This window comes from Panthera tigris, chromosome D1 (genome assembly GCF_018350195.1).
Source record: "Panthera tigris isolate Pti1 chromosome D1, P.tigris_Pti1_mat1.1, whole genome shotgun sequence".
In the NCBI taxonomy this organism is placed as follows: Eukaryota; Metazoa; Chordata; class Mammalia; order Carnivora; family Felidae; genus Panthera; species Panthera tigris.
Window position 1 is genome coordinate 53,056,654 of NC_056669.1, and position 12,807 is coordinate 53,069,460.

General features: G+C 46.9%; 1 protein-coding gene across 3 annotated transcripts in view; it reads left to right on the plus strand.

Moving 5' to 3' along the window:
- The window catches only part of TENM4 (teneurin transmembrane protein 4), a 597,404-nt gene that overhangs the window by 456,446 nt on the left and 128,151 nt on the right, over positions 1–12,807 (plus strand). For all 3 annotated transcript variants that reach the window (XM_042957496.1, XM_042957497.1, XM_042957498.1), the window contains one exon: positions 1,493–1,693. In XM_042957496.1, coding sequence (XP_042813430.1) covers positions 1,493–1,693 — 201 coding nt within the window. The remainder of the gene's footprint in view (positions 1–1,492; positions 1,694–12,807) is intronic.

Below are 12,807 nucleotides of genomic sequence, written 5' to 3' on the forward strand. Positions count from 1 at the left end.
TCCAGCCGCTGCATGTTGTAGCCCCTGCCAGGACACCACTGTCCCCTACAGTTGCAAGAGGAGTGGAATCTCCTGCCTTCCTAAAATAAAAGATCCAACGACTTTTTCATAACGTTGGACCAACCTTTGCCTACTCTCCTTTTGTTTTTCCTGTGCAGTGCTTTCTGGAAGATTAGAGGTCTCTGTTAACTTTGTGTAGCCCCGTAGCTAAAGCTTTGATTTAGGAAAATCAGCCGCAGGAGCAAATATTGGCTTCAGAATCAGACAGACGCGCCTTCAGATTCCTCTCTGGCAGGGTTAACTGTATGATTTGGCTTAAATTATTTGCCTCTGTGAGCCTCAATTTCCTCATCTGTACCTCACTGGGTTATGGAAGAAACTGAATCTGATATTATATGTAAAGCACTTCCTAGAGTGCGGGCCCGGAGCAGGTCACCCATAATGTTATTCTCCTTTTTCTCTCTTCCTGGTTTGATCTCTTGAGACCACTTTGACCTTAGGCTCTAATAGCCCAGCAGGGGTTGCTTGGCTGTGAGCTACAGCTATATAGTTCACCCATTACATGAGGAGGATCTGTGCAAAGCTCCCACATGTAATTTTGAATAGTCGTTGAAATGTTTGCCCTCTGGCAAGTGAGGTTTGAAAGTTTGTGTCAGTCACAAGAACTTTGGCAAGATGATAAAATCTAATGGAATTTAAGTGCAAAATAAATTCTCTTTTAAATTAGGGAATCTCTTTTAGTCCCACATTCACGTTAAGACTGTATTATGAAGTGGTAAACAGTATTAGTTTATTTGACAAAGATTTCTTGAGGACCTATGTGCTAAGCACTGTTCTAGGAGGTGGATACACAGAAGTGAACAAAACAACGTCTTGTCCGCTAACTGGTGTAGTTATTACAGACGTAGCAGGCACGGGGCACCATGCTAACACTTGATAAATATTTCTTTTTTTTTTTTTTTTTTTTTTTTTTTTTTAAGTAAACTCCACTCCCAACTTGGGGCTTGAACTCACAACCCTGAGATCAAGAGGTCACATGCTGGGTCTTGAACTCACAACCCTGAGATCAAGAGTCACATGCTGGGTCTTGAACTCACAACCCTGAGATCAAGAGTCACATGCTGGGTCTTGAACTCACAACCCTGAGATCAAGAGTCACATGCTCTACCGACCGAGCCAGCCAGGCACCCGTCTTACTTATTTCTTACTCCATCACCCCAACAACAAACCAAGAAGTAGAGATTTGTATCCACCTTTTACAGGCAAGGGAACCGAGCCTCTGACTGGTAAACAGTCAGCCACCCATAGAGCCGGGAACCCAGGTCTACCAGTTGCTAAAATCCTTCCTCTTTACTGTATCAAGTGGCCTGTCCTCAGGAGATCTATGTCCTCTTACCAAGCCCTTCTACTACAAAGTGTAGTAGTTCACTTAAAGAAGCCTCACCTTTGCTGATCAGATGCTCACCTGTGTTCCCTTTGCTTTGTGTCACAGTGGACTGCATGGACCCCACGTGTTCAGGCCGGGGTGTCTGCGTGAGAGGCGAGTGCCACTGTTCCGTGGGATGGGGAGGCACCAACTGTGAGACGCCCAGAGCCACGTGCTTGGACCAGTGTTCAGGCCACGGAACCTTCTTCCCAGACACCGGCCTTTGCAGCTGTGACCCAAGCTGGACTGGACACGACTGTTCCATTGGTGAGTGTGGGGAGAAGGGCACAGCGTGGCTGGAGGAAGGGGCTTTCCGCTGTAACATGTTCACGGTTCGTGCCCTATTCTCTGTCAGTATTAGTGGTCTGACCCTGTTCTCTGTCATGTATTAGTGGGGTGACCCACATCTCTGCGTGCTTTTCTTCTTTCCCTGAACTCCATCCTTTGGCACCCGTACTTTTAGATGGGCAGAGGATTCAGAAACTAATCTTCACATCATTTAAACCCAGAGTCAAACCCTTGCCCTGTAACCATGTGAATTACAGTAATAGATTGAAATCTCATCTCCCATGTTATGGTGGTCATCCCTAGAGGCAGGGCCATGGGGAACAGCATGCCTGGTGAGATCTGCAGGGATGGGGCTTTAAAGGACTCAGGTCCCAGCTGCCGAACCCTTTAGTTTCACCCGTTCTTCAGGATGAAGTCTGAACTCAGTGTAGTATTTAAGGTTTTCTGTGACCTAGTCCCTACCTGCCATTGTGGCCAGATCCCTTGCTAGCCCGTAAGTTCCATGAAGATAACAAACATGTCTATTCACCCCACATGCCCAGGACTCAGCACAGGCTTGGCTCACTACAGCTGCTCAATAAATATTGATGAATGGATAATGAATGCGTGAGTAAATGTGTTTTTGGTTTTACTGTTTGGTGCATATGTAGAGGGTTTATACATATAACCTCCAAAGGATAATTCTATTGGCACCCTTCTGTCTGTAAGCACTTTATGATTTTTTTAGACCCTTGGGGTGCCTGGGTGGCTCAATCAATTAAGCGTAGACCCTCTCAAAATGATGATTAAATGGCAATTTGTGAATTACCTAGCACAGTTTTGGTACATGGCAGGTGTGTTCACTTTTAATGTCTCATTTAAACAGTGGACACATGGGGCGCCTGGGTGGCTCAGTCAGTGGCGTGTCTGACTCTTGATTTCAGCTCAGGTCATTATCTCATGATTCGTGAGTTCAAGTCCTGCTTCAGGCTCCACACTATCAGCGGAGGGACTCTCTCTCTCTCTCCCCCTCTCTCTTCCCCTCCCCTGCTCACTCTCTCTGTCTCAAAAATAAAGAAACTTTAAAAAATAAACAGTGGACGCGTGAAAACCCCGTGAGAAAGGTATCATCGCCCCTGTGTGACTGATTTACAGAATACTTTACTCAATGAATACTTTTGAACACCTGCTGTGTACTAGGGACTCTTCTAATCAGAGATACAAAGGGATAAGAAAGTCCCCATCTTTGTCACACTTGCATTGAAGGACGAAAGGAGTGGAGACGACAAAGAAACAAATGAAGAGAAATAAACTGATGGAGAAGCTCAGGCACAGAACATTTTTAAGTAATCCTACCCAAGGACACACAGCTAAAAAGTGGCAGCATCTCTAGCTATGGTTTTTGTTTTTGTTTTTGTTTTTTTACTTAAATCGCTTTCTGTACCACACCACACTGTTTAAACCACGGGAAGCCCAAATGAGCTTATCGTGTTGTGTGTTAGCAGTCCCCTTTGTGATCAGGAAAGATGGTTGAGAACCTTTGGCAAAAATGAGATCCATGCAGCCTTTGTGCCTCTGGAATACTTTGAACTGCCTTGCCCCCTTGAATGGAGAATTGATGTTCAGTATGCAGTCTAAACTGGACTTTTTATCCTCGTTTGCAAAGCTCGTGTTAAGACGTGATTGCAAACGCAGATGCGCAGGGTCTTAGGAATAATTCTTTTTATATAGCTCTGTTTATAGCGATATAATAAATGGTCCTCTCAAAGCTACACTGGGTTGTATTGTTTGTTATGTGGCCACAAAGCTAATTTATGATAGGTATATAAGTGTCCATGCATTGTTAATCCCTGATGAAACGCCACAGCCTTTCACAGAGGTAGGTGTAACTTTGAGTGAGATCACTAAGTATTCTTCAGTTGGTCCCATAAAAGGAGACAGCAGACCCACTGGAAGGGACTTTAAATAGAATCGTGAGAGTTTGTCTTCCTCCACCGTGTGTACATCGCTCCCCATAACTGGTGTCAGTTGTGTGTGGCCTCTTGCGCACGGTCAGAGGAGTGATGAGAAGCGTCCCTGATCCCAGCAAACCTTGGTCCAAACGCTGACCCCCCTATGTACTAGTTCTAGCTTCGGGCAAGTTCCTTCACCTCCCTATGCTGTAAAATGGAGGTGGTTAACAGGACCTACCTTCTGGGGTTACTATTTGGAAAATTATTATGTGGTGAATTGTTTAAGATGTTATTAAAAACTCACTTGTCATGCTACTCGGCTCGTAATATGGGCTCAGTAAATGTTAGCTGCTATTACAATTATGATTAAAACAGCCATTGATGAGAGCCCTCGATATTAATGAAGACATTTGATAGAGGCAAGAAGAAATATGCCCTTTCAGAAATGTGGATTATGGTTTCTAAATCTCTAACCTGCAGCTGACTGAAACAGTGTCACGACTGCCACCAGGCCAGGAATTTTGAAGATGGCTTCAAAAGTACCGTCTCCCCTGGCGATAGCAAATAACAATTTGTGTTTGCCGAGTACTTCACAGCATACAGAGATAATTTCTCTCTCTCTGTCTCTGTCTCTGTCTCTCTCTCATACACACACACACACACACACACACAGGACAACAGCCCGTAGGCAGGGTGGCCAGCTATGACATCATCCCCATTCTTACCTTGAGGCTCAGGGGGTTGCAGACTTGCCTAAGGCACGCTGGTGCCCTATGAGGCTGGCAGCCCAAGTTCAGCCTGGGAACCCAGGCCCAGCCCGCTTCCTGGTATTCTGTGCTGCCTCTCCACAGGCCACTGTCCCTCCTCAGCGGTCACCTCCCCTCCAGAAACCAGTCTGAAGTCTAGTGGAAGCACTTTGAAGGTGGTTTTCTCCCTTGCAACCCTGCTTTGTATAGGCAGTACCTGCCTGAGCTCAGTCCTGGCTCTGCCATGTGCTAACTGGATGACCTTGGCAAGGTACTGGCTTTTCTTGACTTCAGCTTCCTTATCTGCAAATGGGATAATAACAGTGTCTACCTCAAAGGTTATGTGACCATTAAATTATACAATGTGTGCACGCACGTAGAAGAGTGCCTAGATAGAGCGAGCACTTGGTATCTTTCTCCTACCTCCCTTCCAAGGGCACTTGCACTGAGTGGAAGCTGTTTGAAAGCTGTTGAGTGTTGGCCGTGAAGCAAAGTAAGAGATGCCTTATTGACTGGGTGGTGCTGGAGCCGAGGGACCGCCTCTGCGCTAGGGGAATTAGCTACATGGTGGTGGGACAGGCACTGGACTTTCAGAAAATCTGCTCACCGCTAGTAGGATGGCTGCAGCAAGTTGCAGTTAGTTTCCTTCAAGGTGTTGCAGGACTCTTTACCACAGTATGTGGGATTCATTGTCTTGCTCCCTCAAAGAAAGAAGAGGTGGACACAAAATGAGCATCGCATCGGCAAAATTTTATTAGAGTATAAGATCAGGAAGAAAGAATAGTAGGAAAGCTCTCTTTACAGAGGGGGGACATTAGGACGTGAATGCCTGTGACAGCAGGCAAGGGTCCTTGTCATAAGGTTTTGGTCAGCCTTCCCCTACCCCCTGTTCCCTCTCAGGTCCCACCCTTATTGGCCTAATAGCTCTAGGTGCTGGGGGGTCCATTCCTGATTGGCTCAGTTCCGCTGTATGAGTGGTGGCCTAAGGCCATGCATGGGTCTTTTGTCAAATTCCTGAGGGAAGCCTGAGGGGGAATGGGTGAGATCTGTTACATTCTTAAGAGGAACCTTATGCTTGAGGAAGTTTGCTGTGGTCAGACACTCCCAGCATTATTCCAAAATAGATGTTTTTCCCCACCCAGGAACCTCAGGTCCTAATGTTCCCCTCTGGGCCTACTTTATTCTGTCTTCTTCTATCATAAAGGTAAAATCACCTACAGGATTGTTGTAAGGATTTTTGTAAGGATTCAGTGACAAAGTGTAGGTATGGTGGTCGGCACGGTGTCTGGCCCAAGTCAGACACCTGTCGAGAGGCAGCTCTCCTCGTATGGTGTTATTTGCCCCTGGTACGGCCAGGCTGGCACAGATACTGCCCAGAGCCTTCCCATCGGGAGCCGCAGGCCTGCAGCCCGTCCTCAGCGCTCCTCATAGCGTCGGCACGAGCTATGGGTTGTGAAGTTGGCAGAAATCACCAAATGGCCCTCGTAGGAAGGAAGAGATGTCTCACTGGCCCAGAGAACGAGACTTAATGAAAGCATCTGAAATCGACACGCCCCGCACTCCACGACCAGTCTGTGATGAAATGTGAGCCGACAAAGTTCCCCAGCACTTTGGTTACCGTTTGTGGAAACAGTGAAGTCCGATTTTACACAAGTGTTTACTCAGGCCCCTGAGTTCCCAGTAGCTTGGCTTCCAATCTCATCTCAGGAATTCCTCCCGAAATCTTGCCTCATTCAAGTGATCTTCCTTCCTGACAAACAGTGTAAGATAATTGTTGGGACGAATGCCTGTGGCCCACCCTCAGCATACCTGTGTCCTCAACTCCGGGCGCAGCAGGACTTGGCTTCTCTGGTCTCTGGGGGATGGTGGTAGTGGTGATGGTGATGGTGATTGCCAGTGCTGTGGTTTAAGAGGGTTAAAGAGCTGGGAAGATGAAATGACTTGTCCAGAGTAAATCAGTTTAGCAGTGGCAGAGTGTGAATTAAAGCTAAGTCCTCAGCTCTTGCCTCAAGCCCCCTTTCCATCCAAAGGTGTTTCCTTATCAGTGATCTTATCTTTTTTCCTGATAAGCCACAGGATGGAGCATCACTTAAAGAGCCACCCATTTCTTAGGGCTTACCATGTACCAAACCAACTGAACTAAGTGTATTACAACCATTATCTTCATTAAGGTTCTACAAACCCCTGTGGAAGAAAGTATTACTAGTTCCATTTTCCAGGTAAGGAAACTGAAGCTCAGAAAAGTTCAATTCCTTGCCAGTTTCCCCCCACCAGTGAGTGGCAGAGTCCAGATTCACACGGATATGGCTCTAGGGCCTCTGCCAAGCTCTGTGGTATACTGAGCAATGTATTATCATCGAGCCTTTCTCTTGCCAAGCGTGACCTCCATGAGGTCAGGGTTTGCCAGTATCCCTACTGCAGGGCCTGTCTTGGGTTAGGTTCTCGATGATTACTCGATGACTTACCCAGTGACACATCAAAGAAAAAGCTATTGGCTCTGCCCAGGAAGATCCCAGCACACTACCAGTCTAATCTGTTCTCTCAGGACCCTCCTCCCCACCCCAGTGTGCCCCCACACCTCCATACACACACACACACACACACACACACACACACACACACACACGCATGCACTAAGGGCTAAAACCAAATCCCTGGGCTCCTTCTTTGTCTGTTTCCAGACCTAGCTCATGTTAGTTTCGTGTGCCATGCCGGCCGGCCGGAACCCCTCCTGGACAGGGGCTGGCATCATTTCACCTCCTTCAGGCCATCTTCCCCAGGGAGCAGCCACGCTGGGCTGGATGCCTCATCAGCTTTTGCATAAAATGGGCCCACTCAGCAGCCTTGCTGAGCAGAATGACTCTCCCACCTCCCCCATATGCTTTAGCTGGCTTTTCATCCTCTTGGCTTTGAGCTGCCTTAGAAAAGGGAAGGAATTTAACCTCTCTGAGACCGTCCTTACAATTGGAAGAGTCTACCTTTCTTTCAGAGCCTCAGGACTTCTAAAGAGGATTTCAAGCTCTGTAACATTTTCCAGGATACCGTTTCAAATGTGGTCACTTAGACTCATCGTTTGCCCCTCTGTTGGCTCTCCCTCGGGTCTTCCTTCCCCTCCACCCCAGCCCAGTAGCCTCCGTCCTCAGCCTCATAAATTCATTCCTCATTTCCACTGCTCTGTGAGCCCTCTCCAATCTTATCTTCCATAAATGACTTTTATTTGAGAGGGCCCTCTCACTGCATTTTATCCCTTTGGGTTGCTGGCTCATAGAAGCGATACATGGCAGAGATTCTGCCTGTGAAATGCCCATGCTGGTGGTTTATGATTCTTATCATTTCACTGCAATTGAGTTTCATGGAAGAACAGGTAGAGATCTTTTAGAGATTCTGTGGTACAGGTTCGGAGGTAGCATATGCGGTCAGAAAGAATTGCATGGGATTTAGAGTGGGACCAAGCTAGAGCTTTAAGACTGAGCTTATCCAAAGAATATGGCTAATGGTACCTGCTTTGCAGGGTTGTTTTTTAAATTAGCTTTAATACATATGTATAATATGCCTAGCATGGTGCTGGCACTCAGTAAGCACTCAATAAGTAGTGTGTTTTTAAAATGCATGATTAAATCTAAATTATCCAAATAGTCCCTTAGACTCTTGCAAATTTAAGTCTGAGGACAGTTTATATAGTGAAGGTTTAGAGCCAGACCTGGATTTGAGTCTATGTAGCCTTGAACAACTTTGCTTTCTCTCAGAGGCTCAGTTTCCTTGTGGTTTCTGACTCTTTACCACCAGCTCCCATCACTGGTCATTGAGTCTAGATGAAGTTATTAATGTGCTGACATATTTATCCCCAAACAACAGCACAAGGGCCAAACAGCATTAGCATCAGCTTCCATAATGAGCTTTCTGAGCTCAATTCCAGAGTGGAATACAGCCTCACAGAGAGAGCATCCCAGAACAGCTCCACATCTGCACCTGCCCCTGACAGGCACAGATATCCACCTCTTTCACTTATGACCCTTTTAGGCCTCCCTGTGTGCTGGGCGCTGTTCTGGGCACCCAGGATCAGGGAACCTCACCCACTCGGGAAGTGACACCTAGTTAAGTGGTGTGATAAGAGCTCTGACTGAGGTATGTGCATGGGGTTTGGGAGCACAAGGGCAGGAGCAGTGAGCTCAGCCAGAAGATGCTGGGGCCAAAAGCTGAGACAGTCTTTCCCAGGGAGGAGACTTGTGAGCCAGAACACGAGAGGGGCAGGGGAAGTGCAGGCAGATGGAAAAGCGTGTGTGAAGTACACAGATATGCAGGAATGGCATCTGGAAAATCTTTTCTCTGACCGGAGACTCAGAGCTCTGGGGCGGGGGAGCAGGGGTGGGGGGTGGGGGGCGGTTAGTTGGGCCAGAAAGGTAGGCAGGGTCCAAACCTGGGGTCTACTGAATGCCTTGCTGCAAATCTCGGATTAAAAAAATTTCCAACGCACAGTGAAGATTTCTCTCTCAGACTCCATGTCAGGGCTCTTTCTTTAGCTCTCTCAGCCCATCCTGGCCTAGGTTCCTTCGCTTAGGGCGGACCTTTTAGAATTCAAACTCAGATCCTCTGAGCTGCCAGTTGCCTCTCTATTACTCTCTTCCCCTACCAGAAAGACAAGCTAACCACGAAGCATAGTTAACAACAAATATGACTGGAAAGATAGGGAACAGAGACGCTCTGTTATCAAATTAAGTCACAGTTGACAGCAAAATAAGCCCAGTGTTTAAAAAATAATAATAATAAGTCGAAAGTAGTAACAGGGTTAAAAAAATTAAAGCTCTAAATATAGCATTTGCATTAGTGCTAAATTTTGAAAATGGTAATTCAATTTTATTTACGAGGCAAATATAATTACATTTAAATTTGAGGGAACAGAATTTGATTCTTATTAATGACAGAAAGACTGAGTGAGATGCTTTAATGCCAGAGAAATTGTCTTCTGTTCATGGATGGGAAAGAAAATTACATTCAGCGCGGAGCATTCTCCCCGCTACAGGTCTCGTGTGTATAGCCGGAATTGTTCTCTCTCTGAGAAGCATTAGCTTCTCAGCCCAGAAAGCACAGCACCGACATCCAATTAAACATCAAAAGGAAATGATCAGGCCGGGCTATTTCTGTATAGGTATGTTCCAGGAAGAGGAACCCGAGGTTAGAATTTCAGCCGAGGCATAATATCCATTGAGACTTGACATTTCCTGTACCCCTTCCCAACAGCAAGTGGTAGCCTGAAATCAAAGTTCAGAATAATAAATATCTGAGAGATTGACACTGAGGCAGACAAGGAAGAGAAGGCGTTGGAAGGAAGCAGAGAAGAGCCCACCAGTTGTCTGGGAAGTAGCATGCGGTTTCAGACACAATGAGATGGTCAGTTCCTAACATTTAATCAAAGACTGGGAAATTGGGCCCAGACAGGCGTAGTACTAAATAGTGCCAGAGCTAAAGGTTGATAAACCAGGAGCTGGCAGCTTTGTAATTTAGTAGAATTTCCCCTGACAGCCCCAGAACATTTTCTATCAGAATTGGAGCTCTTCAGTATGTAAATATAAGCCCTCCTGAAACTGGGCTTCAGAATCAGGTTTCTGTTTGGACGCCCAAGCCGATGGCTTGTACACAATCTCCGGTTGTCTTCCTGAATCAAACCGCTGGTACATAACTTGTAATTTTAAAATAATAACTGCTCTCTGAATGGAGATTTTATTTACGTTTTACAGAGCTTCTTCATGTATATGCTTCATGATTTATTCAGACAACAAATAAGAATCTTGTGACACTGTAGATGGTATTGTTCCCAGGGAATCAGGGTTCAGAGAGCCGGGGGGACTTGCCCAGAGACGCTCTGGGAAAACAAGGATTCAAATCCAGCCGTCTCGGACTTCAGGGCCCGTATTTATCCTCTACATAACTGTGCCATTGGCCATTTCCAAGGTTTATGCTGATCCCGTTGATGACTCAGGTATGAGGTTCACAAGGTATCAGTTCATTGGATACCGGTGCCAAGAACCATGTAAACTGGCAATGCTACAAGGGTTCAAGGAAAAGAGTGATTGCTTTCAGCCGGGGTGATCGGGGGGCTTCTTGGAGGATAGCAGGATTTAAGGTGGGTGATGGAGGTGGGTTTGAGTTGGCAGAGATAGAAGGAAGAGACAAGCACCTTGCAGCATCCCATTGTAGAAGTCAGAGATTTGCAACATGCACAGAGATGCGACAGCACATGGCATTTCCAGGGAAGACCTGTAGTTTGGAGTGGCTTTGCTTAGGATATTGGTGACAGTAGTGAGAGGGAGAAGAGGTGAGCGAAGTTAGCAGGCATCCAGTCGTGAATGGCCTCGGAAGAGTTTAGGTTTTATCTGTCGGTGGGAGCCACTGAAAAGTCTTAAGCGGAGGTGTGACATGTGAGGTTTGATTTTGGAAAGCATACTCTAACACTGGCATGCAGTTGGAGGCGCCAGGAGGACATCTAGGTAGATGTGTCCAGGAGCCAGGTAGACAGGTGGGCACGTGATCGGGTGGAGAAATGGGCCTTTCATAAAGGATAGCAGGGCCGGAGGTCTCTGGGAAGAGGACCGAACATCACTGTCTCTTCAGTTCATCCAGTTGGGCCCTTTTGTGGGGTGTAGGTAGTGTTCCAGCCCTGGCCAAAACCCCACATCCTGGCATGTTCTGTGGCTTCTGTGCTCACCAGCCCTTTCCTGCCTTGTTATCCTTCTGCAAAGTCAGACCCCATTTGGAGGCCTCCCCCAAGCTCAGTTTGAACTCCTCCAATCAGGACACCTGATACCCTCCAATTAAGATGACTGGCAGTGGCTTACTACTTCCTGTGATAGGTGCTTCATGAAGCTTGAAATTCTGGTCCTGGGGGAATAGGTGTGGAGCGTGCTATGCACCAACATCCTGGAATCTACTTTCCTGCTTGGTTTGAAAGCTTCCTGAGCTCCTCCAGTGAGGTGAAAGGCCATGTGGTTTCCAAGGCTCATTAGCTTTCCTCCAACTAGATCTGTGGGATGGAGCGGTGGCTGGGAGCAGCGCTGACCCTCTGGTGATAGAGATGGAAGTTGAAAAGCACGGGAGAGTGGCTTGGGTTTGGCCTCAATGTCAAGGGGACACTAATTACTGTAAGGAAGTCGAAGGCTCCTTTCCTGTACCTTCCTCCCCTTCTGGCTGCTTCTTGAAACCTGCACTGAGACTAAAAAGCCATATTCCCAATTTAGTGAGAAAAGGAGGAAGGGGGGGGGGGGTGCTACATCGAAACCTTTTGTTCAAAATATAGAGATATCTGCCTATGGGAGAGAAAGGTACCTTGTAATTACCCTACTGTGTGCTGGGCATGGTGGCAGCCTCGTGCTCCTTTACACATATGGGTAGACTTCAGTTCCTTGAGCCTAGGGATAATTTAATATAATTTCTGAATCCCCAGCCTCTAGGAGTATCTGGCACATAGTAGGTGCTCAGTATGTTTTTATATATTTTTTTTAACATTTATTTATTCTTGAGACAGAGAGAGACAGAGCATGAACGGGGGAGGGGCAGAGAGAGAGGGAGACACAGAATCGGAAGCAGGCTCCAGGCTCTGAGCTGTCAGCACAGAGCCTGACGCGGGGCTCGAACTCACAGACCGCGAGATCATGACCTGAGCCGAAGTCGGACGCTCAACCGACTGAGCCACCCAGGCGCCCCAGTATGTTTTTAAATCACGTTCAGGATTCTGGCAGCTAGGTATCATTATTGTCATTTTCTAAATGACAAAGAGAAGGCTCAGAGGGGTGCTACAGTTGTTTCCCATAGCTGAGAAGTAGCAGAGGAGGCCCTTATACGAGCTTCTGTGAATCCCAGCCTCTGTTCTGTGCAAAATGGTAGAACCTTGACGCAGTCAGAAGATACATTTCCTGTGTAAGACTCACTGGGGAATGTAGAGATCAATCTGGTGACGGGAGGGCTCTGGAGGCAAGACAGACTAATTACCCTGATAAAGAAAGGTTCGTGTCAAGTGCTTTGGGAAGGCAGGAGGTGAAACTCTTGCCAGATGGAACACTAGAAGGAGGCTTCAAAGAGGAGGAGCCAGAACTCAAAGCCAATGTAGAGTTGAACGTTTGAAGATAGAGGTAAAAGGGGAACCCAGACCACGGAAACAGCTTGTACAGAGGCACAGAGGAGGGGCCACAGTGTGTGGTAAGGCCCCGCTTCAGCCATTTGTCTAGCTGGCCCCTTATGTGACTATTTCCTAAGTCAGCCATTAAGTTCTTGCTCAAACACTGACACGCATGTCCCTGTGGGACGACAGACAAGGCACTCCTCTCTTCCGGCCCTTCATTTTCCTGTCTACAGAATGGCTAGGGCATCTCTGAAGTGTCTTCTTATGCTCTTATCACAAAAACTGGTCCTCTAAGTTTTTCTC